Source organism: Ailuropoda melanoleuca, chromosome 4 (assembly GCF_002007445.2).
Source record: "Ailuropoda melanoleuca isolate Jingjing chromosome 4, ASM200744v2, whole genome shotgun sequence".
Lineage (NCBI taxonomy): Eukaryota > Metazoa > Chordata > Mammalia > Carnivora > Ursidae > Ailuropoda > Ailuropoda melanoleuca.
This window is the reverse complement of record NC_048221.1, coordinates 52648916-52673048: the sequence shown is the minus strand read 5'-3', so window position 1 is coordinate 52673048 and position 24133 is coordinate 52648916. Positions and strand designations below refer to the sequence as shown.

Sequence of the window (24133 nt, the reverse complement as noted above, 5' to 3'; positions counted from 1 at the left end):
ATATGTAGTACATTTAAAAAGCAGATATGTAGATTCTCAGGGCAGTAATTTTTCTGCACAAGAGTGCCTGAAATAGTTCAGAGGCAGGTGATAATTTTCTAATTAGCAAATAACTTCATTCTAGGTACTTTGTTCCCAGTCTTTCCCATTTATTTTTTGAACTTTTACGCTTTTCACTTTATACCATATACTATATGCCCTGCTGTGATTTATAGAAAAGACACTTGGGGGAATTAGGAGTACACAAAAGGTATATTATATAAAAACATTCAAAGAGGTAACCTCTTTTAATTTCTTTTTTCTGTCACCCCTCCCCTCCATTTTTTAATGTGGTTTCTAGGTCTTGTACTGAATGGTTAGGACGAAATCTAAGGAAATTTGTTTTCTATCAAATGTCCTTAATATAGTGTATGCTCAGTAATGACTTGAAGAAATAATATACTTAATTGTTTCAATCTGTGTGGGTACTAAAATATGAAAGAGAAATGAATGGTTATATCAATAAGTTTCCTTTTTTTAATTTCAGTGAATGCACTGTACCTCTGTTCTGTTTTTTTCAGCTAAACTCCTGTTACCTGAGATCACAGGACCTGTCTTAACTCAGTATATGGTATTTCTGGCACACATTGAACACTAAAAGTGAAATTAGGTTTTCGTAGGTCAAAAACAGTTGACTAGAAATTGCATGCAATTTCATATGATTCCAACTTTAGTAACAAGTATTTTTGCCAATAAGAAATAGTATTCCACAAGTGTAGAATTGTCTTAAGATGATCTCATATTTTAAAAAGCAATTTCCTATTTTAACAAAAAGAATACTCATATGATCATCTATAGATTCTGTTGGAAATTTTGTGAAAGAAAATGTAAATGTTTGCAGTTATTTTAAACCTAGTATCTAATTTAGATTCTTTTTATCTTAAGTTTGATAGCAGTGTTTACTTACACTGGATATTTTCCCTAGAGTATTCAAATGATTCCTTTAGGCTAATAGATGTTCACATCTGAACTTGTAAAAGGAGGAAGTAAATTAAGAAATAGATGAAGTAAAAATCTTCATTTTTAAAAAGAGATGCTCAATAAATTCTTTTTGACTAGATACTAGTTACCTGACTCCCAGAAAATTTCTTTTCTTTGCCACTTTAGATTTTCTTTCTACATAGTTTTCTCACATGTGACTTAAAAAATATTCACTAATGAAAGCTTTTTCGTTCTGCCCTCTGTCCTCTGCATGAGCTAGTCAGAATAGTCTAGAACCTGCCAATGTGGACTTATGTAATTCCCCTAATGAATGTTCAAGTTAGGTGGTATCAGCTTCATTTTGTCATTAAAGAAACAGGTTTGGAGAAGTTAAGTCATTGGTCCAAATCAGGAGGTAGAGTCAGGTTCAAACTTAGGTCTAATTCCAAACCCATTCTGTTTCCCCACACCAACCATCTTCCTAAGCTTCTGGTGTATTAGTCATTCTACTCTTCATCTCTCATGTTTCTCCACGTGTTTATACATGGTTATAGAAAACAATATAGTAAGTAACTTGGGTAACTTCCTCAGAGCAGCTCTTTCCCCTGCAGTTGAAATTAGTATCTGATAGGGTTTAAATTTATCAGTCAAACTTGGTAAGTGTTTCTTGCAATTGAAGTTTTTTTTTCCTTTGGCCAGAGAAACAGTGACTTGAGGGGGCGCCTGGGTGGCACAGCGGTTAAGCGTCTGCCTTCGGCTCAGGGTGTGATCCCGGTGTTACGGGATCGAGCCCCTCGTCAGGCTCCTCCGCTATGAGCCTGCTTCTTCCTCTCCCGCTCCCTCTGCTTGTGTTCCCTCTCTCGCTGGCTGTCTCTATCTCTGTCGAATAAATAAATAAAATCTTTAAAAAAAAAAAAAAAGAGGAACAGTGACTTGAGTAGATGGTTGATTTAATGAAGTCATATTAAATGTAGTTTGAAGTTTACTGCATTCATTTATATGAGCCTTTAGACTATACTGCCTTTTAAAAAACTTCTATTAAGGAGAGAAAGTTACTCTTTAATTTCTATAATAGTGTTTAAGAGATGAAATACAATGAGTTGCACATTCAGAAGGTCTTAAGTCATTTGGCTCTAACCTTCCCTCCCCCATCTTATAAATGGGTAATAGAAAATTAGTTTTTTCCTTTTTTTCAGGAGTTTCAGTTTTTTAGGAGGTATAATAAAAGCTGAGGAGGCTTTGAGAATTGGTTTTAAGATAGATTATTCCAGTAAAATACTATACCCTTTTATTTTACTTTTGAATGGTAATGATTTTCATAAGTTCTGAAATTAAAAATTACCTAACTCTGGGGGTGCCTGGGTGGCACAGTTGGTTAAGTGTCTCACTCTTGGCGTTGGCTCAGGTCGTGATCTTAGGGTCCTGAGATCAAGCCCCGCCCTCTTGCCCCTCCCACTTTTGTTCTCTCTCTCTCTCTCTCTCAAACAAATAAACCTTTTTCTTTTTAAAAAATTACCAAACTGTGAAATCTTGCTTCCAACTGTGTCTTTTCGACTGGTTTATATCCCTGCCACTTTAGGTAACCAGTTTCTTATTTATCCTTCCACTGTTTGTTTATGCATATGTAAGAAAATGTGGACATGTTTCCTCACCCTTCTAAAATGAAAGCTGAATGCTGTACAGTTTGTTCTAAGATAACTTGGACTTTAATTTTCCAGATATGGATCTAAATAGTTATTTCAATTTGGGGTTCACATTTATTTTTAACATTTTCATGGGTTTCATACTTAGAAATACAATGTTTGGTGTTTATATTTAGCCAAAAGTTAAGTGCTATATCTTCCTTTGAATCATTAATCCACTTTTAGGAGGCTTAAATCAGGTAGTGGTGTCATCAGCATTGAAGGATTGTTGTGATGTATTACACAACCAAAATAGGAAGACTGATAATTGCTCTTCTTTAATGAAATGAGACCCTTAGTAGGATTAATTCCATATATTATGGATGTGGTGGGAATAGAGAATGGCTTTCTTTTTTTTTTTTTTTTTTTTAAGATTTTTTTAATTTATTTGACAGAGAGAGAGAGAACACAAGCAGGGGGAGTGGGAGAAGAAGAAGCAGGCTTCCAGCGGAGGAGCCTGACACGGGGCTCGATCCCATAACGCTGGGATCACGCCCTGAGCCGAAGGCAGACGCTTAACAACTGAGCCACCCAGGCGCCCCGAAAATGGCTTTCTTATTCAAATATATTGGCAATAATAGTCTAAAATAGAGAAACTGGTTTAGAAATATGTGTATGGTAACTCTGAAATGTTTTTGTGGTATCGATGCCAGTTTAAATTTTAAAAATTACAGTAAGTTATAGACTGTAGATCTGAAAAAGTAGAATATGCTACCAACAGAAGATAGTTAACCTCCTTGGAAGTGTGTTGCTTTTTTTGTTTCTTAAGTTCTTACACAACTACTCTCATTTGGTGTTGATTTGAATGTTATCTTCCTGAGAGAGATGGATACAGTAAATCACTCAATTAGATGATTCTTTGAGGTAGAAATATGTTTACCAAAGACTGTTAATTTTGAAGATCAGTGAGCTGATACACTTGAAAGTGCTTTGAAAACTGTAAAGCACTGTATTAATTTAAGAATTTAAGGTGATGATATTTTCATTATTCTGTTATTCCATAAGTTGTTTTTGTTTTTGTTTTTTAAAGTAGTCTCCACGCTGGGTGTGGAGCCCAACACAGGGCTTGAACTCACGACGCTGAGATCAAGACCTGAGCTGAGACCAAGAGTCGGGTGCTTAACCAACTGAGCCACCCAGGTGCCCCCCATAAGTATTTTTTTAGGTTTCATTTATTTTCAAGTACTCTCTACACCCAACATAGGGCTTGAATTCATGACCCTGAGGTCAAGAGTTGCATGTTTCTCCAACTAAGCCAGCCAGATGCCCTATTTCATAAGTATTTTTGAAAAGATGTGATTGTTCTTTAAAACTGTAGTTTAAAATACACACTTATACCCACTTCCCTCCCCACCTCCCCCTCTCTTTTATATGTATGGAGGCCATCTTTGGGTAGGTAACAGTGATTACCTCTGGAAAGAGGACCTGGGACACTTGGGTTGAAGGTAGGAGGTAGACTTCCTTTTTAAAACTATTTACCACATACATAACTTTCTGAAATAATAGCTCTAGTCAAATGTGTTAAAAGTTCATAAGAAACAAACTGAGGGTTGCTGGAGGGGAGGGGGTAGAGGGATGGGGTAACTGGGTGATGGGCATTAAGGAGGGCATGTCATGTAATGAGCACTAGGTATTATATAAGACTGATGAATCACAGACCTGTACCTCTGAAACCAATTATACATTATATGTTAATTTAAAAAAAGAATTAAAAATAAAATATAATCATTAAAAAAAAAAAAGAAACTGTTTAATGGTAGGAACTTGACCTCAAGGAGGGAGTATAGAAACAAGAAGGGCCACTCTGTTTTGCTCCCCATATCATGAGGTACCTCACATGCTGAATAAACAAATGGAAGCCAAAAATGAACAAACACCAAATGAACAACAACAACAACAAGTTCAAAATGTAGAAGTGAATTTCAGGTTCATTATTTTTGAGTGAAAACCATTGCTAATAGTTTTCTTAAAGGTTAATGTCTGAAAGATGATATTCTTCTGGGCTTGGTACTTTCTCCCAATCATCCAGCTGTTATTCACAGGTTGAAAATAACCTTTTTGTGTAACACATAAGTTTGTAGTATAGAATCACTAACTTTTTAAGAATTCTTTAAATGAACCTGTTTAGGCTAAGTTAATCATACTATTCTGAAAGCATGTTTTAGGAATGGTGTATAAAGTCAGGAATACATTTTACTTGTTACATCTGTATAGAAGATGCAAATACTTACTATTATGAAATATTCTGACTTGTTCTTAATCATTTTGGCTTACATGAGAAAATGAGAAGAAAAGTTTGCTCTTTGGACACCCTGGGTTAATTAGAACTTAGCTTCTGCTCTATACATAGACCCCGAACAGAATCCTATTGCAAAACATGTTGATTAAAAAGAAGAGAATGCAAGTGGACTTGGCCTGTGGTAACACAGGAAATTTACATTAGATTTCAATTTGTTCTGTCAACTTTTATTAGAAGCATATCATTTTGTCTTTACTAAAAATTTTAGTATCTGTTATTTTTAGGGAGTTCTAATATGAACATCCTTTCAAAATCTAATCTGAGAGTTAGTTTATATTTTCTGTGGGGAAATTTAACCAAGGTAATGGGGTTCCAGCCAAATGGCTCAACTTCTGTGGGGTGAACAGAGAGGTAAATCTAGAAAACTATCTTTGAGATAATACATGTGGATCATTTAATATTATCGTGTAGTATGTGGAATTTTATCTGCAAACTCTTAATATATTTGTCTAATATTCTTTCCCTGTCTTTTAATTATTTGAAGATATACAATGAAATGATACAAACAACACCCATTCTCTTTTTGGTGTAGAGTATGCTTGTGTTGAGACTTAGGAAACTAGCCACAGAGGTTGATCTCAACAGATTCTCTTTGGACAGAATTGGAAATCTGACCCATCCTAACGAGTAGCTAGTGGTGATTGGTTATTTGAGTTTTGAGTCTTATGAAATGATGTTATTGATCATTGTATTCAATAACACCCAACCATTAGGACTTTAAGAAATTTTAGAGCATATAATATACATTCTCTGTATATTCTAACTTGGAAAGAACTTGGAACATAGTAAATGAAGATGGTAGGTTGTATATAAAGATGAACATCAGGACGCCTGGGTGGCTCAGTCGGTGAAGCGTCTACCTTCAGCTCAGGTCATGGTCCCACGGTCCTAGGATCAAGTCCTGCATCTGGCTCCCTGATCAGCAGGGAGTCTGCTTCTCCCTCTCCCTCTGCCTGCTGCTCCCTCTCCTTGTGCACCCTCTTTCTTTCTCTCTGACAAATAAATAAAATCTTTTAAAAAAAGATGAACACGTACTTCATTTCTTACTACTCATTTCCTTTACACATATCGCTCTTGCCGCACCCCTTCCTTGCTATTTTTCAAATGTACCACAGTTCTGCCTCTGTTCCTTGCTGCCTGTAAAGCTGGTTCAGCTTATGATTTTTCAATTTTATGATGGTGTGAAAGCCATACGCATTTGGTACAAATCATACTTGGAATTTTAAATTTTGATCTTTCCCTGGCTGGCCACACACAGTATGACACTCTTGTGATGCTGAGTAGTGGCAGCAGCTTCAGCTCCCAGTCAGTCACACAATCACAAGAGTAAATAGCTGATACAACTATTCTATACCCATACTACCATTCTGTTTTTCACTTTCAGTACAGTATCCAGTAAATTACATGAACTCTTCAATACTTTATTATCAAATAGTCTATGTGTTAGATGATTTTGCCCAGCTAGGCTAATGTAAGCATTCAGAGCACAGTTAAGGTAGGCTGAGCTAAACTATGTTTGGTGGGTTAGGTATATAAAATGCATTTTTGACTTAAAGTGTCTTCAACTTAAATGCATTTATTGGATGTAACTCAATCAAACGTCAAGGAAGATCTGTATCTGTATGATTTGCTCTTGTAATTCTTTGAGATCACAACTCAGAGATCACCTTTTCAGCAAGGTTTTGACTTTCCTTTAAGATGGCAAAACTGCTTCTTACACATACACCTTTTCCCCAACTCTCCTTATCTCTCTCCTCAGTTTCTTTTCTTTTTCCCCTCCAGTGTANTCCCCTCCAGTGTATTTAGTATCATCTGCTACATTATATTTTTTTCTTATTCTTGTATGCCCCCCCCCCAGTGTAAACCTTAAGATAAGAGGTGGTTGTCTCTTTTGTTCCCTTCTATGTGCAGGAACATCAAGTAGTATCTGGTATCTAATAAGTGGTAAATAAGTGTTCATTTCATGAATGAATTTAAGTATAAAGAACAGTAAAAAAAAAAAAAAAGTGGCTAGTCTCCTTGTCTACTTTCTTCCATCTCTTTCCACTCTACTGCCACCATGCCCACCTCAGGGTATTTCTACTCCAGCCTTCCTTCTGCTCCAGAATAATCTCATGTCTGATAAGACTTGCCATGTAGTAGACACCAAATAAATATTTGTTGGATATTTGCTAATATTATCTTCTTCCCCAGATATCAGACAAATCTAAACATCAGAAATGGTGATAAACTAGCAACCTGCTCTGGTTCTTGAATTACAGGTATTCACATTTTTAAGTCATCTTTTTGATGTGATGAAAAGAGCACAGAAATAGAAACTCAGGGTTCTTCTGTTCTTTGTGATTTTAGATAAATCGCTCAGTTTTTCTGTGCCTTAGTTCCTGAATCATAAAATGGAATAATGTTTTACTCTTATTACCTCTCAGAAACAAGTAAACAATGGCTATGAATATGTTTGGAATGGTATTTAAAACTCTTAAACATAAGGTAATATTCCACGCCAAATTTTACAACTGTCAAGTACTTTTAAATAGTCAAGTCCACTAAAGTGGCTTTCAGTCCTTTTTTTCCGTTAGGGTGAATGTTGGAAAAGAGAGGCTTCTCTCCCCAACCCACCTTATAAATAAAGGTCTGTGTCAAGGAGTGATAACCTACCACCTTTAATAAGTGCTGTATATCATGTGTGAGAGTTATCACAAAATAAATGCTAGAGCTATACTGACTATTGGAAAGTATTTGTGTCTGACTGCATTTTCCCTAGATTTTGAGATTTAGAAAATTGTTCCCCTATAGATTTTGTCCTTTAGACTCCTGCATTAACATCAGTACTTAGAAACATCCTAGTGAAATTTCCTTTCTCTGTGATTCAGTGAGCAAATATATTTTGATATTTAGGTAATATAGAGACTGTTTAGGTATCTGACACCTTTCAGAGTTTGGCTAACCTGAAAAACAGGAGGACTCATGCTTCATTCATCTGAAAAGACTAGTGACACAATACTTGAGCTGTCACTAGGTTTGAGAAACCTAACTCAGTATTAACAATAAAAATATGTTTGTGTCCGACTTTAAGGTGTGAATATTTAGTGGCTTTTAGAACCACCTTGCCTGTTTCTCAAGGGAAAGAACATAAAAAAGGCTGCTATAAAATAGCTTATTTTAAAGGACACTGTCTAAATGAAATTCCCATTCTGATTTCTCAATTAACTGAGATTTTTGAAAATTTTTTTATTTTTTACCATTGAAGTTTTTGAAATAGTGCTTTAGCTAATAAATGGGAGTGTTTTTTTCTAGCACTAGCTTCCAAATACTTCCATTGTCTATCCTCAAAACAAAAAAAGAAATAGCATACCACAACTCATATGATAATCACATGCTACTCAGCAACCACCAGAAGAGTATTGAAAAGATAATGACACACATTCCCAAGAGATTCTCCTCTCCCTGTTATCCAACTCCTCCTACACTAGTAAAAGTAGCTCCCCAAAGGGATCAGAGGGGGAATAAGCAATGAGAGAGCCTGTTACGTCTGTCAGTACCATTCTAATTCTACAGCTCTGAGGACTCCAAAATATAGGTGTTGTTCGTTTCCTCAGTGCCACTCCCTCTCATGTATTTTGCCAAGGTCTCCTATGTCCTCTATGTTACTAAATCAATGATCAGTTGTTAGCAACATTTGGCACTTGGAGGCTCTGTTCTCAATGAAACACGTTCTTCACTTGGCTTTCAGGATACCACACACTCAGGGTTTTCCCCCTACCTCACTAGTCATTCAATCTCAGTCTCCTTTTCCTGATTTTAATTAATACTGCTATCATAGGTTCAGTCCAGTTTACTGCTTTCTTAGTGATTTTATTTAGTCTTCTGGCGTTAAGTACCATCAATATGTTGACAATTCTCAAATGTACTTCCTGGTCCTGATCTTTTCCTTGAACTCTAGACCTGTATATTCAGCTGCCTATTTGACATCTCCATTTGGATGTCTAATAGATATTTCAAAATTAATGTGTCCAAAACTAAGCTTCTGGTATCCTCTCCCCTCCCTGGTTTTCTTGGTCTTCCCCTTCTCATTCATTGGCATCTCTATCCTTCAAATCTAAGATCTTTGATTCAATACCTCATTCTCATTCCTAATATACCAGCAGATCTTCTTGGCTCCACTTTTAAATATGTCTAAAATTTGCCTATTTCTGGTTGCTCCTATCATCGTCTTTCATCTGTTTATTGCATTAACCTCCTAACTAGTCCTCCAGCATCTACATTTGCCCCATTCGAGTTTATCCTTATCACAAGAGACAGAGCGATACTAATAAAACTTAAACCATGATGTCATTCCTATGATCAAAACCCTTCCGTGTCTTCCTTTCTCATTCACCCTGTGTTGTCTACACAGTCTGTCCATTAACTCTGACATCATATTCTATTCTCCCCTTTGCTCATTTCCACTCTAGACATACTGGTCCTCTTGCTGTTCTGGAACATACCAAGCATAGTCCTCCCTCAGAACTTTGCAATGTACTTTACCCTCTGCCTGGGATGATTGTCCTCCAGATAGCTTTATCACTCATTTGCTTATTGCTTTCACGTCTTTCCTTAAAAGTCATCTTCCCAGATAATCTCAGTGAGACCTTCCTTGAACACTCTAAAATTACCATACCCCCTTGTTTTATTTTTTTATCCCTACCTTTTATTTCCTGATATATACCATATCATTTCCTAATTTATTTTGTCTTTTTCTCTCCTGCCGCCTCAAGAATGTAAACCTTGGAGGCATTTGTCTTTTTGCTTATTAATGTATCCTTGCACCTAGAATATAGTAGATGCTTAGTTTCTATTTATTGAATACATGAATGAAATACTTTTTTGAAAAAAAAAGTAGAAGAAAAGAGCCATCCTGAATTAAGAACATAATATTCCATGTAATGTTGTATTTTATTATCAAAGAGAAATCTTAGTGTTTAACTTTTTTGAGTGATTTTGTCATTTCCCTTGTACAAGTAACCAAAAAACAAAACAAAACAAATCTTTTGCNAGTAACCAAAAAACAAAACAAAACAAGTCTAGTCTTTATTTTTAGGTTTTTTGTAATAAAACCCTAGAGATTTCTTCTTGCCAACAAGAAAAATTCAAGTTAGGGGTGCTTGGCTGGCTCTGTTGGTGGAGTGTGCGACTCTTGATCTCAAGAGTTTTGAGTTTGAGCCCCACGTGGGGTGTAGAGATTCCTTAAAAATGAAATCTAAAAAATCCAAGTTATTCACACCTCTTATTCAGTTCGAGCCTATGAAATAGATCGGTCAACTATTATTGTCCCACTTTGTAGATACATAAGATTTCAGTGTTTTCTTAAAACTCTTCAGTGGACATTAACAAAGAAATATCTCTTGTTTTGGTAGTAAATGTCAAATTCCTTAAGTAGCTTAAATTCCAGTTGGGAAGACAAAGCTTGAAAGAAGACAAAACTAATCTCTATTTAATTGTGTCCAAACGTGGCCTATATACTAGTGCTGTGAGAGCTTAACAAAGGGAAGGTAAGCTAGGAGAGCTCAAAGGAGATGGGCTTTGAAAGCTCGAAAGTTGGGCAGAGAACCAGTGAGAGGAGAGGGAACAACAAATCAGTCCAAGGATTATCGTCTTTCTTCTCTGCAGTATCCCTCAAACCTGGAAGTATCTCCCACGGTTTGTTTATTGAAGGAATGAATGTGATAATGAGAGCATAGTGCCCTACATAATTAGTGAAAACTGCTTGGCTAACAGATTTAGCAAAGAAAATGTATGAAGATACTTTATGAAGCCAAGTCTGGAGGGTTTAGATGCCAGGATAAAGATTTCGGACTGGTTTGGTTAAGTGTTAATAATCTAGACCACATTCTTAAGTAGAAGGAAACCTATGATGTAAATAGTGTGCCAAGAAATTTTGTCTAAGGTAACAGCTCCTTACAACAGAACTTTCTGTGGGAATGGGATTATATCTGTGCTGTCTAGTATAATAGTCACTAGCCACATGTGTCTGTTAAGCACTTGAACTGCATCTAGTATGAATTAGGAACTGAATTTTAAATTTAACTTAATTTTTTATTTAAATAGCCACCTGTAGTTAGTGGTTACCATATTGAACAGTGCAAGAGAATACTGAATACTTTGGAGAGTGAACAGACTGGGATTGAGAGAACAGGTAGTAGGCTTTGAGAGTAATCCAGGCATGAATAATGAAACTTAAAAAGGGAGACTATGCATTGTTTAGGAGAGAGATCGACAAAATTTAATGAAACTGAGATGAAAGACGGAAGACCCAGATTTTAAGCCAAGACTCTGGGTAATGAGGAATTTAATTGTTAAGAAAATAGGAGATTTGGGTCAAGCTGATGGGTGGTTTCTTAGTTTGGGTGCAAGTTTGAGTGTGTATATTATGTCTTTGGTGAATATTGAATGGCTAAGTAGAGAGATTTTGCATTTGGAAATAGAGAATTTTGGATTAGATAATGGTCATGATGTTAGAGTCTGAGTCTGAGTTTTTGAGCAGATAATAAAGGAGTGAAGGTGGTGATGAGTGTCAAATGCCAAAGAGAAATTAAAGTGGAGATTGACTGAACTTAATCATATAACTCTAGATTTAGTAGAGGAAGACATCCTAGAGATTGTCATCTAGTCCATTCATTTTACCTGTGAGGAAAGTGATGCTCAGTGATGTGAAATGAAATGCTTAAATATACAGAGCTTGTAAACGTTAAGTTGAGGGCTTAAAGCTAAGTTCTCGCTGACCCTTTCAATTTACTGGGAAATTCTACTGAGAAATTTCCGTAGAGTGTGATGGAAGCTAGATAACAGTGATAAGAAAGTAGAATATGGGATGGAGAAATGGAATTAGTAAGTGTAGGCAGCTTCTTTGAGAAACCTGGCAGTGAAAAAGGGATTGAAATGATATACAATTGAAAGAGGCAGTGAGCTCAGACCAAAGTTTTATTTTGGTTCCAGAAATATTGTTGAATAACTATTCTGGCATGACAGGCAAGGGATAAAAGTGCCAAAGTGGTATTATCTTCCTCTTATTGCTGCTTAGGGAGATGAAGTAATTGACTTGTAGGATATATCATCTTTGGTTCCAGAAATAGTCCTTAGATCTACTGAAACTATTAAGTGATCAAACCTCCTTTTTCCAAAGAGTCCTGCCTTACTGCACATTTTTCTGTTTTGGTTCAAGATGTAGATTGTTGGGGGCGCCTGGGTGGCTCAGTCGTTAAGCGCCTGCCTTCGGCTCAGGGCGTGATCCTGGCGTTATGGGGTCAAGCCCCACATCAGGCTCCTCTGCTGGGAGCCTGCTTCTTCCTCTCCCACTCCCCCTGCTTGTGTTCCCTCTCTTGCTGGCTGTCTCTCTGTCAAATAAATAAATAAAATCTTTTTAAAAAAAAAAATGTAGATTGTTGGTGTGATTGGCATTTTACTTGGAAAGATAGGACTTCCTAATATTTCCTATTCTTCAGGCCATTTGATCTGCTAAGATCTAAAAGGAATTCAGAGAGGCAAATCTTCAGCATGAAGACTCTGAGTATGTTCTTTTCGTAACTTAATTACCCAACCACCATTGTTTGAGGATATTTACCATGATATTAAAGAACCAACTACTATGGGAAGTTAAATGTGCCATAATATGTTAATTATATCTCAAAGCTGGAGTGGTTTAAAGGGGAGAGGTTTCCCTGATTCACCCCACCACTGAAAATGTACCACAAATGATACCTTTTTACATCTTTAAAATAGGATACCATATTGGAAAGAGAATTTTTAGTGAAATGGTGAGTACAGATGATGAGAATACAACGTGGAGAAAGAGAAAGAATTTAAGATTGTTAAGGACTGACCCTAGGGCACCTGGGTGGCTCTCAGTTGGTTAAGCGTCCAGCTCTTGATTTCAGCTCAGGTAATGATCTCAGGGTCTTGAGATCGAGCCCCACATTGGCTCCGCACTGAGTGTGGAGCCTGCTTGAGCTTCACTCTCTTCTCCCCCTCTGCTCCTCCACCCCCACCACTCACATGTGCACTCTATCTCTTTAAAAAAAAGATTGTTAAGGACCCAAAGACATTATGGTTGTCTTACAGAAAAAATTATCTCAAGAGACTTCCTTGGCTTTAGCCCTATGTGGAAAATGAAGTTAAAATATAAGAGATTTTTTAATTTTGCAGTGATGTCTTAGAATCAAAATCTGACAAGGGGTTTAAAGCTGGAAATTACATCTTGGTGTTTGATTTCTACTGCCAACTCAATCCTGACCAAGCACATGACCAACTACTTAGTTGATTCACTGCTGCTAGGTAGTCTCTGTATATTATGATGTAAGATGTACTTCTACTGTAAGTCATTGAATTCTGAAAAAAATTGCCAAATCAAAAAACAGTTGTTTGATGCTAGAGTCTCAGAAGAAAAAAACACCCGCAAACAGCAAAACGAAACCCTGTTAGGATGGAGTGAAGCTGTTTTAATAATTTTTTAAAAGGGACCATATTATCTTGAGACAGTAGTATACTTCTAGCAATTGTGCTGTACTGCAAAGAAACCAGATCTTATGAAATTCCACCAAGACCGAAGGCCCAAAAGGGAAAAGTATCTTTAGCCTTACCGAGGCACAAGCACAAATGCATAGTGATAACAGTCACAATCAGGATATCATTTACTTTCCAATTTCATGTTCTTTTGGCCTTAGTATTAAAGGAAAACTTAAATCTGTGTTTATATTTTGAATTGGTTAGTTTTTATTCTAGACCTTGGTCTATTAATGTACTCTGTCTAGTAAATAGACTGTTTACCTGAGAATATTCGGAAACTTGAATGCTGAGGTTTGCTTTTAGAACATTTCAGCCTAGAAGAATGTCTTGTTTACTTTTTGCTTGCTAAGCATGTATGACTGGCAGAAGGCCTGTAGCCCTGCTGCCCACATGGTCTGGACAAAATAACTAGTAGTCTGTTAGAGAAGAACAAAAGAGAAACGAGGAAAATAATTTTCCTTTGGCCAGAAGATAATCACTGGAGCCTTGATCACTAGAGTTGAGGCAACAACTGAAGTAGAGGGAAATCAATGGAAAGTAGTGTGTGCTGGTAGGAAGGAGGCATTTGAGTTGGGGGTTGGATTGCATAGCATGCAAAATAAAGGTTCCTGTTGATCAGTGGTATTTCAGCCTCATGTTCCCAATTGGAATTTAAGTGAGAAGTATTCCGGCATTTTCTTGTTTAGTGTTTCAGAGGAATTTGTGTTTTTTCAGCTTAGTGTACTTTTGTTCTTTATTTAAAAATAGGCAAATCTCTTGACTCTCATGGGGATAATTAAAGAATATAATCTAACAAAATAAAAGCACAAAAAATGAGATCTAATTGGGCTGTGATATTGTGCTTCTAACCTATCTACTTTTAGAAAAGTCAAGAAGTCTTGTTCTAGAATAAGGTAAGCCTGTCTTTTGAGGGGGAAGGCAGGTATGTGGTATTTCTCTGAGTCATATCTGGGGGGGTAGAAAGGTAAATAAACAGCTGTGCACTGAAGTCTTTGAGTCTGTTGACCTACTTTTAAGTCACTTAAATACTTCTGTGCCTGTTCTGAAACCAAACTGGAATGTTGGAAAAAACCTTGAGATGGTACCTCTCAGTAGTTTCCCCATAAAAAATCCCGTCCCTTTGCTTTTTTTAGTATTCTCAGAATAGATATGGATTTTTAAATCAGATAATTCCCCTAGGAAGATTACTGTAAATTGCTATAATATGCTGATATTTTTTTGTACTTTTTTTCCATCAGTGAAGGAAAGATCATCTTATAGCAGTAGGTGTGATTTATCGGGTGCCTGTTGTGTTGCAGATATTATATTCAGCACTTTATGAACGAGATCTCATTTAATCCTCAACAGTTGTGATAATTAAGATTCAGATTGAGACTTGCTCCTCATAGCATAGAGAAGATTGTACCAGTCTTTGAATAGTGATTAAATAGTGTTGTTCTTTTTTAAGATTTTATTTGTTTATTTGACAGAGACAGCGAGAGAGGGAACACCAGCAAGGGGAGTGGGAGAGGGAGAAGCAGGCTTCCCGCAAGCAGGGAGCCTGATGCGAGGCTTGACCCCAGGACCCTGAGATCATGCCTTGAGCCGAAGGCAGACGCTTAACGGCTGAGCCACCCAGGTGCCCCTAAATAGTGCTTCATCTATTTTCTTAATTTTATATTCCTGTATCCCAACTCCTTAGCATAGTTCCTGGCACATGGGAAGCACTTAAGAAATGTTTGTTGACTATATATCTGACTCCATTGAATATATACTTTACCTGAAAGTCAAGCTCCCTTTCTAGTAAAGAATGCTCTTCTACAGCACCCAGCACTTTGGGAGTATTAGCTGGCTTTTCTCCTTTTTCTCTGGCCCTTCTTGCTTCTTTTGGGGCACCCCTTTTCTTCTGCTCATTCTTTAAATGTTGATGTTCCTCCATGCTCTGTTTTAAGCCCTCTTTAAGTCTCTCTCTATACTTCCCATGGGGAATGTTTGTTTTACTGACATTATTTGTTATTCACATGTGGAAGATCCTCAAATCAGTATCTCCAGCTAAGATTTTGTGAGCTGAGCTTCAGTTCCATTTATTTTATTCATGTATTTATTTGTTAATTCATTCAGCAAACATTTATCAACTGTATACCATCTACACAAAGTATAGCAATGAAAAAGATAAACAGTTTTCAGTTCTCATGGAGCTTATGTTGTAGAGAATAAACAAGATTCTAGTAAGTGCTACAAAGACAGTAAATCAAGGTTATGTGATGGAGCGTGGTTAGGGAAGAATTCTCTGAAGAGTTGATATTTGAGATATAAAGACAAGGAGCAAGACTTGTGTGTTGAAGGAGGAAAGGGGAATAAAGGAAAGAAGTGAGGCAATTCTCTGATGAAAAAAAGAAATTCCCTAAAAGGGTGGGGGGAACTTGGTCAGTGTAGGTAGGGCTAGGTGAGAGCAATTAATAAAAGATGTAAAAGGGTGCATACCATGGAGGGATTTTTTGGCTATGGTAAGTTTGTTTTTATTCCAAAATTCATAGGAAGCCCTTCAAGGGTTAAAATAGAGATTAACATGATCTGATTTTTATTTTTAAAAAACCACTTGGCTACCATATGAAGACTAGAAAATAGAAGTGGATAGATACATGGAAACGATGGAGGGAGGTAATGATGCTTTGCAGTAGAGTAGTTAACTGTGGTAATGAAGAGTGGTAGACAGATTTGTGCTATATTTTGAAGGTGAACCTCACAGGATTTGGTAATGTGGGAAATGAGAAGAAGAGCCATTTGCCTACTTGACATCTTTTTTGGGTTGTTTCAGAGTCACCCAATATTTAACATGGTCAAAACTGAACCTACTTTCCTCTCCTCTTCCTTCTCCCAAATTTACTTCCTTTCCAGTGTTTCTTTTTAGGATTTTATTTGTTTATTAGAGCAAGTGGGAGTGGGGGGGTGTGCAGAGGGATGTGGGAAAGCACACTTCCTGCTGAGCAGGGAGCCCGACAAGATACAGGGCTCGATCCCAGGACCCTGAGATCATGACCCGAGCCAAAGCTGCTTAACCAACTGAGCCACCCAGGTGACCCTTTTCCAGTGTTCCTTATTAAATGTCACTCCCTATGAACTCATTTGCTTAAGACAGAAGCCTCCAACCAGTAAAGACCATTGATTCTTGTATTTGATTGCATATGTCTCTATCCACAGTGTCACACCTGGATTTCCACATCAGTCTTCTAACTGGCCTCCTTGCTTCCTATGTTATTATCCCAATCTAATCCATTCTAGATGCTGTAGACAGATTTAATGAAGGTATTTCTCTCCTGAAAATTCTTCATTGGCTCCCTCAGGTTGAAACTTCCCTAATGTAATCTGTAGATTCTTTCTGAAATGGTCTCTGCTTGCCTCTTTAGCCTCATCTTTCACCCTTCACCCTTGCTATCTGCCAGCCACAGTAAATTACCATTTGTTCCTAAGTGAGTCATACTCTAGTTCTCATTGCACCTGTCTCTTTCTCTAACCCTGTTTTTGCCCACTCCCCAACAAAATTCATCCCCAACGAACATGCAACATATAAAAACTCTTGAGTGTCCTTTGGGTATCAGCTTAGATGTCATGTCTTCAGAGAGACTTCTGATCCACCAACTCTAAGTTAGTTGCCCCTGTTTTATGTTCTCTTAGCACCCTGTACAATCTCCCACCAAGGTACTATCTCAGTATTTTGAATTGCCCTTGTTTTCTACTAGACTATAAGCTTCATAAAGGTAGGGGCACTATCTTCCATGTTCACCATTATATTTTCAGCTTCTGGATTCTTTAAGTTTTTATTTAACTTACAGTTAGTTAATATACAGTTGTAGTATTAGTTTCATGTGTACAATTTAGTGATTCTGCACGTACATACGTTACCCAGTGCTCATCACAAGTGCACTCCTTAATCCCCATCACATATTTCACCCATCCTTCCACCCATCTCTGTTCAGTAGCCATCAGTTTGTTCTCTATAGTTAAGAGTCTGTTTCTCGGTTCCCCCCCCCCCACCGCCACCTCTTTGCTTGTTTGTTTTTTTCTTAAATTCCAAATATGAGTGAAATCATCTGGTATTTGTCTTTCTCTGACTTATTTCACTTACAGCTTCTAGATTCTTAATATACATTTGTTGAAGGTGATCTGTTGTAAGAAAGTGTATTAATAGAATATTCATGGCATTTTTAGTATGAAGATTTATTCAGCCTACTGACATTTTTATAGAAAGAATATTCAATATATATAGTTCGTAATAAATCAATACCTCTGGCTAAATAATAAACTGATCAGTGCCCTAAATAATGTTATTTTTGGAAGTGGCCCATAAACTTTTTGATATGACCCCAGTAGTCCTTATGTAATCAAAAAAGCCAAGAAATTTTTCTTCTCCACACCTAGAATCAGCTATGCTCTTCCAAGGATCCCTGGTTCCTTTTGGTTGGAAATGGTACCATTTTGAACACTAAGTATGCTAATTGCTTCTGTGTTAAGCCAGTATGACAACTGAAAATGGTATAGTATTTCTTTGTATTACTTTTTGTCTTTAAGGTAAAAACATATTTTAAAGTCACTTGAAATAATTCTGCGTTGTTAATTTATCAGCTTGACATGGGCTTGTTTCATTTCATTTTATACATTTTGTGAGGTTTTTTTCCATTTTGGTTTAATTTGATTTTATACTTACATAAAGCATATACAGGATTCCAAAGTCAAATCTGCAAAACAAGATACATTCAGTGAAGTCTGGTTTCTTTCTTTGTCCCTTCCACCTATCTAGTTTTTCCGTCAACAAGTAACTTTCAGTGGGGTTGGGGAGCTTTGCTTTCCATTCTTATGTATTTTTTAAAAGATTTTATTCATTTTGAGAGAGAGAGAGTGTGTGTGTATGTGGGTGTGGGTGTGGTGGGGGGAGGGGCAGAGGCAGAGGGGTAGAGAGAATCCCAACCTGACTCCATGCTGAGTGCAGAGCTCGATAGGGGGGGCTTAATCCCACAACCATGAGATCATGACCTGAGCCAAAATCAAGAGTGGGACGTTTAACCGACTGAGCAACTTAGGCACCCTTTAGCTTTCCATTTTTAAAAAGCATAAACAAATGTGTAAATATATTTACCTCCATACTCAAACATGCACACATACTCATACATGCTTTTTTTTTTTTTTTTTGAAGATTTTATTTATTTATTTTAGAGAGTGCGGGCGAAGGGGGAGAGAGGGAGAGGGAGAGAATCCCAAGCAATTGCTGCACTCAAACCCACGGCCCAAGATCGCGACCCAAGCTGAAACCAAGAGTTGGATACTCAACCAACTGAGCCACCCAAGTGCACCTACGTACATGCTTCTTAGAAAAATGTCAGTATACTATTCTGATATACTGTTGTTGTTTTTTTTTAACTTGATCTCACTATAACAGGATATGTAGATAATCTTCATTCCTTTGTAAAACTGCATGGTATTCTCTTAGGGGATTAGACTATAGTTTATTCATCCAGCTTTGTCTTTTTGGACAATTGAATTATTTCTGGGCTTTTGCGTTTATAAATACTGCTACAGTGAATAGGCTTATTTATATATCTTTTCACATTCTTTACCAGTATGTCTTTGGGTTTAGTTGCTAGAAATGAGAATAACTTTGCTAGATTGCACTATTTTGCATTCCCACCAGCAATATCTGAGAGTGCCTGTTCCCTTATTATCTTACCAACTTAGGGTGTAACTTTCTAATTTATATTAATCTGGTGAAAAATGGTTTCTTGGTGCAATTTTAATTTACTTTATTGTGAACAGTGTTGAGCATCTTTTCATATGTTTTTAGGCCATTTGTATATTTTTTCTATAACTGAATATATGGTTATGGAGCTCTTTCTTTATATAGAAAGGAAAATAACCTTTTTTCTTTTAAATGAATTGCAGATATTTTTTACATTCTTAATCTGTTTTGCCCATACATCACATAAATCTTTCTAAACTATGTCTTATTGTCTTTCTCTTGCCATACAGCCCTCAACTGCTCGCTTTGTACTCAGAGTGAAATTCATATTCCTCAACTTATTGCTTAAGCCTCTTCATGAGTTAGCACCAGTTAGCTTAACTTCATTAGCCAGGGAGTCTAATGTTCAGCCAAATTGAATTTTTCTTTGCTTACTATGTAGGCTCTGTATTTGTTCACTCTGTTTTTCACTTAGGTTTTTCTTACAGCCTGGATCACTTTATCCTCCCTTCCCCTTCCCAGCCCATCCCAGTCATGTTATCTAGATCTTACCCATTCTTTAAGCCAAGATCAGATACTACCTTACAATACCTCTCCTCTGCTCTTCCCACGATTCTCACTATGATTGGGCTGATTTCTGAGAGTATTCTAGTTGAAGAACCATTAGAATTAAGGCGGTATTAAAAAGAAGGGCATCAGATATCCAGAGATTTTGATAAATTGTATTCTCGCAGTATCACATTGACAGAAAACTAATAGTACAGGTTTTCTTAATTGATTCGTCTAATCTCCTGGCAGTGCCAGTGATATTTCTGTTGTCTGCATCTCTTCATTTTTATTAGAGTGATAATTATGACTGCTTAGGGGACCAGAAATTTAATTTTAGTTTTAATCTGATCATACTACATCTTTTTCTTCAAGTGTACAGATTGCATTTGCAAATTCAGTTTTTACTGTGTAGTATCCCTGAACCCAGATTTAGAGTGTGTTTCCTATGGGTGTGGGGAAATTTTCACACTCTCCAGATTCTTTAAATTGATGAGGTTTTGGAATTAAAATCTGTAGCTAAGGAGTGTTTTGATAGTGTTTAAAATTTTTTTTATCAAACTGATGTCCTGAATGCCTCAAAAAATATGCCTGCAGTTTTAACTTTTTGCTCTTTCATTTAGTTGGACCTGAGATAATTACAGAATCCCTCGGAGCCCCAAATAGTTATCAACTTCAGACAAAATCGTTTGCTTGCCAAGGACAGCATGTTCCCCTTTAGTAATAAAAGGGAAATAAAAAGTTCCATTTTCCACCAAAAATGCAGTGTAGGTTAGGCTTATTTGAATTCATGACAAACATAATAAAATGAGAAAGAGTATATTGTCTAAAATAATCCTTAGGTAATCATCACCTTATAGAAAGATCTTTAATTGCTAAGGGAAAAAGTAGATAAGATATTCTTCATTGCTTTGATCCAGGGAAAATTTGTGATTAATAATGAAGAGCATTTAAAAAATAAATTTTGCAATTCCCCTCCCCCCCTCTAAATCAGAATAGTGTAATTGCTATAAAAATGTGGTTTAATTATTCTTGGTTCATTTTTACCTCTGGTCAAGAGTAAAAATGTGAAACTTTACATCATTTTCAGATGTTGTTAGCTTAAGAACAGAAGTGTATGAGGTCTAACCTACATTGCTTCATAAGATAATCAGATTTGGCAGAAAGATGTGGGAGGCCTTGAAAGAAGAAAAGACAGAATTACCCTTTACCTTCTCCTGGCTTTGTACCTAAAACTGTCGCATCCATTACTGTTCACTTGCCTCTCCTCCCCTACTAGACTGCACTCTGTTACATCATAGCTGAGTCTGACCGTTCTGTATATCACTAGTGAATGCAGGGATGAATCAGGGGTCTAACCCTAGCCCTGCTGACAAGCTTTTGTTTAGCCTCAGGCAAGTCATAGTACAGCTCTTTATGCCTGCTTTCAAAAGGACAAAAGAGAAAATCATAGTCTCTTAGAGATGGAAGAGACCTTAAATATTACATAATCCAACCCCTTCATGGATGAAGAAACCCTGCCTGCCTGGCTCTTCTAAATGTGAGAATAGAAGTACTTTGAACTAAATAAATAGCAGTGTTGTATGTTATCCTGATCGACTCATGTGAGCTCTATTAATTTCGTTTAGGACTAGGTCCATGTTTTTCTTTGCAATTTAGCCCTCAAATCTTATTCCTGAGTTAGAAAAAGAATGGGTGGTCAAGTTTCTCCGAGTAGGGTACAGTAAGAGGGTGAAGAAACATTTTATCAGTAGGATTTATGATAAAACAAAATACCTACCTGTATTGCTTAAATCATTTCTCTAGGCATTTCTCACTAAGCTTGTTTTTTGTTTTTTTATAATAAACCCACGGACACAGTAAGGTCCATATGTCTAAATACGTAGGCATTTTTTATTTGAGGTAGGGAGGGGCAGAGGGAGAGAGAGAATCTTAAGCAGGCTCCATGCCCAGCAGGGAGACCAGTGTGGGATTCAGTCTCACAGCCCTGAGATCATGACCTGAGTTGAAATCAGGAGTTAGGCACGTTACCCACTGAGTCACCCAGGCGCTCTTAAATGTGTAGGCATTTAAAAGTGATTTTTTTGGATTTTGGACTTTTTAAAATTTTATTTTGTTTTGAAGTGTCTTTGAACTAGATTATGAAGGAGAGCTGTGTCCTGGCATCTGTTATAACATACCTCAAGCAAATTGGAATATTTATTCATTTTTAAAATTAGGAGGTAGGGTGCTTTTCAGCAACACCATCATCATTGTTTTTTCCACGCATGCTAGCACAGAACCTTACAAATGCCGTAAACTCAAAATATACGCGTGAATGATTGTGTATATGAATGAATGAATAAATGATTGAATGAATGAATTTAGTTAGCACTCTGGCATGGCATCCCAACACATCAGAGCATTGCTTTCTCATTATCTTTCTATCAGTCTACTCAGACCTACCAAGCACTTCCAGCTCACATAGGGATTAGTGGTTGTATCAAGTAGAAGATTTATTTTGTCTTGGTTTTGCCATTTCCACAGAAGTGAGGAAGAGGAGGACATTTATTGCATTGTCCTCCTTCCCTTTGCTTCTTATTTCAGGTAGTTAGTAACCCATCTTTACCGTTCAGTCTTTATATTTACTCTGCGTGGGAGAGGTTTAAGCTTTCTGCAGATCTTCTAAGGAGAACATTATCCCAAATAAATTTGGGTTAGAATATGCCTAAATCAGAGTTTAAGAAAATTCCTCTCAAAATCTTCTATATAGGTGATAATTCCTTTTTTTTTTTTCAGTTTCAGAGTAATAGAAATAAAAGATCCCCAAACTCTTTCATTAAAGGCCCAGTTTCTTCTTATTTTTAGACAATTGAATTAGGATAATTCATTGGTGCCGACTAAATTCACAAATAATATAGTTCAGCTCTGCAACCCAGAACCCCCTGGAATCCTCATGACCTCATGGCCTATGGTAGAGATTCTCTAACGCCGTAACACTATTTTCCTTTGAATCCTGAGTCAACTGGAAGATGCCTCTGTCAGCCTCTGTCATAGCCTGTGCTGCTAATTACAAGAAATTACAGTTCTATTCACCACTTGCAGTTAATCCAGACTTGCCAGAAAGTGTTTTAGACCATTTATAAAAAGGCATTGAGTCAAATAAACTTTTCTTTTTCTAGAATTCTAAAAATCTTGAAAACTGCAGTGATGACCATAAAGCCCTCTGCCTTAATCCATTCAGGCTGTTATAACACACTGAGTGGCTTATAAACAACAGAAATTTATTTCTCATGGTTCTGAAGTCTAGGAAGTAAGTCTAAGATCAGGGTCTGGCAGATTCGGTTTCTAGCGAGGACCTGCTTCCTCATAAACTGGCCATCTTCTCACTTCCTTACATAGTAGAAGGGGCAGGGAAGCTTTCTCTGCCCCCTCTTAAGTGCTGCTTTTGTAAGGGCACTAATCCCATTCATGAGGGCTACACCCTCATGACCTAATCACCTCCCAAACACCCCACCTCCTAATACCAGCACCTTGGGGGTTAGGATTTAACACATGAATTCTGGTGGGGGACATATGCATTCAGACCATAGGACCTCCCCTACCCCCAAATATCATTTTTATGAGTATAAAGTAATTTGCCAATAATTACTGGATCTTAGGCTGAAAAATATCAATATTAAAAGTATTTTTTCCTACTCTCTTTCTTTCCAACGTTTCTTAGAGTTTTAAAGACATAGCTGTCTTTCATAATAGACTCCCAACCATTTCCTCACTTAAAAAATTTGTGCCTGATTTCTTAAGGTGCTATTTTAATGGTATCATCAATAAAACTCTTGCTCAGTATCATATATAGTAGTTATTTTTTCTCTTAAAATTCCCCCATTTTTAAATTCAAGCCCAGGTTTTTGTTTTGTTTTTTGAGTACTTGAAACTTTGGAATAGAATCAATAATACAGTGTCACACGTTGCAACTTTTTTTCTCAACTTTTTTTCTTCCTTTCACATAAAATGGACCTTGCCAACCAGAGATCATTTAAAAATTCATTTGGGGGGGGCTCCTGGGTGGCTCAGTCGTTAAACGTCTGCCTTTGGCTCAGGGCGTGATCCCAGCATTCTGGGATCGAGCCCCGCATCAGGCTCCTCCACTGGGAGCCTGCTTCTTCCTCTCCCACTCCCCCTGCTTGTGTTCCCTCTCTCGCTGTCTCTCTCTGTCAAATAAATAAATAAAATCTTTAAAAAAAAATTCATTTGGGAATATCTGAAAAGGATGATTTTCTTTATATGTGGATTGCTAAATAATTTATAATTCTGTTTAAAATAAAGTTTTCTCCTCCACCTGTTGATTACAGTTCTACTGACAAGAACTGTATCAGCCTCCTTTCCCTACAGCATCTAATCTATTGTTATTACTGGGAA

General features: G+C 37.0%; 1 protein-coding gene across 7 annotated transcripts in view; it reads left to right on the top strand.

The window, feature by feature from the left end:
- Positions 1 to 24133, top strand: part of TMCC1 (transmembrane and coiled-coil domain family 1) — a 239531-nt gene that overhangs the window by 113472 nt on the left and 101926 nt on the right. Inside the window, exon 1 of one of the 7 annotated variants that reach the window (XM_034658812.1) lies at positions 591 to 610. The exons of the other annotated variants lie outside the window; for them this stretch is intronic. Within the exon in view, the coding sequence (XP_034514703.1) occupies positions 608 to 610 (3 nt within the window). The 5' untranslated portion in view covers positions 591 to 607. Of the gene's footprint in view, positions 1 to 590; positions 611 to 24133 lie in introns of those variants that run through there. 7 annotated transcript variants of the gene reach the window in all.